The sequence below is a fragment of the Anarrhichthys ocellatus genome, unplaced genomic scaffold (assembly GCF_004355925.1).
Source record: "Anarrhichthys ocellatus isolate YVR2014 unplaced genomic scaffold, GSC_Weel_1.0 scaffold22, whole genome shotgun sequence".
NCBI lineage: Eukaryota > Metazoa > Chordata > Actinopteri > Perciformes > Anarhichadidae > Anarrhichthys > Anarrhichthys ocellatus.
In genome coordinates this window covers 2,708,004-2,711,743 of record NW_022280052.1, presented here as the reverse complement: position 1 = coordinate 2,711,743, position 3,740 = coordinate 2,708,004, and the positions used below count along the sequence as shown (strand labels likewise).

General features: G+C 42.5%; 1 protein-coding gene across 2 annotated transcripts in view; it reads left to right on the top strand.

Moving 5' to 3' along the window:
- The window catches only part of mllt1a (MLLT1 super elongation complex subunit a), a 16,102-nt gene continuing 12,362 nt past the window's right edge, over positions 1-3,740 (top strand). For both annotated transcript variants that reach the window (XM_031859681.1, XM_031859680.1), the window contains exon 1: positions 1-99. In XM_031859681.1, the coding sequence (XP_031715541.1) occupies positions 88-99 (12 nt within the window). In that variant the 5' untranslated portion in view covers positions 1-87. The remainder of the gene's footprint in view (positions 100-3,740) is intronic.

The following is a 3,740-nucleotide window of genomic DNA, read 5'->3' as shown; positions in this document are numbered from 1 at the left end:
TTGACACACAATGAGGAGCAGAGGCTGGGGAGACGCTCCAAAAACGCCGCTGTAAATAAATACAACAATCACTGAGGCCAGAGAAACATGGAGAACCAGGTACAGTGGCTTTTGTGTCTCCTTGTGGAATGTGAAATTTTCACGGAGAAAATGCCAGCAGGCTGCGCGCTGGCAGGGCAGGAATGAATCCTCTGTTCGGCTAGCCAGAAGAAGAAAAAAATGCTCCTGCTGCTAATGAACTCGTAGCTGTTTGGCTCTGGAGCTATGCTAGCTGGGCACTCATACATCGGTATTTGCCGCTAGCTAGCTCCAGTCTACCACACCACTCAGCACCGTTGTGTAGCTGTAGCCACAACCAGGCACACAAAGAGATCCACACCTTGTGTTTATTCTGCTCTGCTGGGTGTGAAACGCACATGCACATTGTTGACCGCCATGCAGACCCATTTGAGTCGAGGGTTTTTGTAGGAGCTAAGCTAAGCTAGTCTACCTATCAGGGAGAGTGTCGGCCGCTTTGCTAAAGGCTAAGGAGCCGCTACAAGGCGCCGGGGGAAAAGATTTGTCCTCTCCAGGTTGGGCTGGAGAGGCGGGGTGGTGTCTCCACTGCCAGCGGCCTGAAGCCTCACATGCAAGGCTAATAGAGCCAGCAACGACCACACAACTTCTGTAATATGCGTTATCTGCCAGCAGTTGATGAATGTTTAAGGCCCACCACATTTTTGATTGCAGACTAAAAATGCATGCAGCATGTCGGGGAAAAGCTGACAAATGATCAGTGTGCAGACGTTTTACTTGAATCCAGCAATGAATGACCACCCATGCACTAGCTGATCATTACAAAGAACCCAGAATATAAAACATAATGCTAAGAACTTGTTCCCTTTAATTCTCCAAACGTAATAGTACTGCATGTATATATTTGCACAGTTAAGATTTATGTCATCCCCAAAAAAGCTACATCTTTTATTTAAGCAGGAAACAGATATGTGGGTAAACCAAATGACACATCTGCCCACTGTGAGGGAGATGTTGCTGTAAAATGGGTTACTGTGTAAATGCCTGAGGTTATTCAGGACTGTATTTCAGATGGTTGGGACACACACACACACACACACACACACACACCCACCCAGGGAAAGTGGCTCAGCCACTTTCTTGGAGCTCGTCCCCATTCAGCTTTGGCCCCTTTGAAGTTTGAACTAGATGTGTGAGTGTTCATCCAGAGGGAAGTCTGCTGCTACAAGTTATACGAATAGTGCAGTTGTACTTGTGTGATGAATGTTAACTATGTGAAAGATTTGCGGTCGATTTTTGCATTCTTATTACTCAAATAGATGCACGGTTGTCAGTTTATTGGTACACGTAGCTGAAAGTAAAGCCGTCTACTTCAGCAGCTAATGAAGATTAAATCTACCTTCATGAAGTTAATGTGTATTTAGAGGCGTTGATTCAACTTTGTGGTCATTTTAGAGACTGTAGTTTAAGGTCTTATGGAATTGTTTTGCTTTATACTAGAAGATGTTTTTAATTTTGTGAACCCTTACTGAGCATTGTAACTTAAATGAACATTTAGATATATTGCTGGGTCATTTAATCATACATTAGTTTTAGAAAAGTCCAAATGAACCTGCAGTGGAGTCTGTCAGATCCAGAGTCGAGAGAGATAATCAAATTCAGTCTGTAAACATTGTATTTGAACGTATTTATTGCACATTACAGCATAATGACACGGCCAAAGTGCTTCATGCGTGTGCAAAGAAGCAGCGTTGTGACTTTGTGTGCAAACACTCGGATCTTTGCTGTTTTCTAGGTATGAGATCTGCATCATGAGCTCTGCAGTTGTGATGATTGGTGACCATGCAGCTTTTGATAATCCCCACACACTCATTCACTCTCACTATTTACACTTCTGACTTGTTTTCCTTGGGTGCTGCACACTACTTGTGACTCCCCTCTGGCTCTCTGGGATTGACCGTTTTCCAAAACAAGTAACTGTTGTACGGTTTGGTGTGATGATGAAGGATTCAGCTGGAACCTGCAGCTTCATCAAAACACAGCTGCTGTCAAAATAATTTGTGAGTCTCCTCTGGGGGAAACTTTCTGTCTTAAAAAGAAAAAGTGTAACTGTTTATTAGCTGGAAGAGATTACCCTGGTCTCGAGGGGTGTTATTTACATGTCAGCTGGGAGTTCATTGTTTTCATGGGAGCCAGTGTGTCTGCCAAAATTTGAATTTCCCCTCAATTGGAGCACTGTGCTGAGGAAAGAGAGAGAGAGAGAGAGAGCATGCACCATGTCAACGTTAGTGGTTTTGTGTTGACTGGTCTTGTTGCCATTTATAGAGGAAAGCTTAATAAATGTGTTGCCACGAGTAATCGTATCCGTCTGACGCTCGTAGAATAGAATGATTGAAAGACGTAATCATGCGTTTCATATTCTGAGGCGGTGCGCTTTAGATAATGTCCATCTTCATCAAGGTGGTTTTCATCACTCGTCTTTTTCCCAGCCTAACATTTCCTCCCGGGCTCTTAATGTTGTGATCATTGATCAGAATTATAGCCAGTAGTGAGTTTCTTTTCGACTCTGTTTGACACAACTCAGTTCATTCATGGTCTACGTCTATCAACGGACTTTTTGACTGCGTCTCCGCCAAGGAGGTTATGTTTTCAGTTTGGTTTGTTGATTTGTTTGTTTGTCAGCAGGATTACGGAAAAAAAACTATCAGCCCAATTTTCATGATACTTGGTGGAAGGGTATAGCATGGGTCAAGGAACAATCCATAACTTTTTGGAGCGGAGCTGAATCACGGGGCGGGTACGCTCATTCGTTTTTTGCTCATGGAGAAAGGCCTTGGTGGAGGTCTGTGCTGTCCAAGTGCCTCTCTAGTTTTAGTGATCGATCAGTTGAAAATACATCGTTTAATGAATCGTTCAAGTCATAAAATGCCCCAAAACTAATTGTGAGGTTTTGCTAGTTTCTTTCACTGTGAATTGGGTTTATATTCTGATCTCTTATATACAATCGAATCAATCTGTAGTTGCAGCCGTAGTATTTTTCTCTGTAGCCGCAACTAATGATTTTTCTAATTGTTGATAAATCTGTCAATTATTTTCTCGATTAACTGATATGTCAAATCATGGTGAAAACTGGCTGGTATGATGATCTCAAGCCCAAGTAGATTTCTTTAAATATCTGGTGTGGTCCAACAAACAAGTATTATTACGTAAACACGTTTTAATGTCCCATAAATCAAAGAACAGCTACAGAAACTCGCCATTCAGAAGCTGAAACTAGTGAATGTTTGGTTTTTTTTTTGCTAAAAAATGTCTTAAACAATGAATCAATTATGAAAATAGTTCCTGCTTAATTAGTCTGTCAACCAGCTGATCAATTAATCAACTCGGCTCTGATTTTCTCAGCCTCGTATTGCCTCTTGGGCTCCTAATGTTTTAGATTAATGGGAGAAATGTCTTATTTTTTTATTGTTCCCTTTCCTTTCTAATAGAATGTCACCGTCTTCCTCTTTGGCTCATCACCATCCTGGTTTTTAGGTTGTCCTCATCAAAGTCTTGATTTTGTGGAGGGGGGTTGTCGATGATTTTAGGGACTCCACGGCTGCTCACTGTGGGTGTGGTGGAGTCTGGAGTTTAAGGGCATTACTGCCACAGAATGGCTGGGCAGAGTGCCAGGGAGGTGTGTGTGTGTGTGTGTGTGTGTGTGTGTGTGTGTGTGTGTGTGTGTG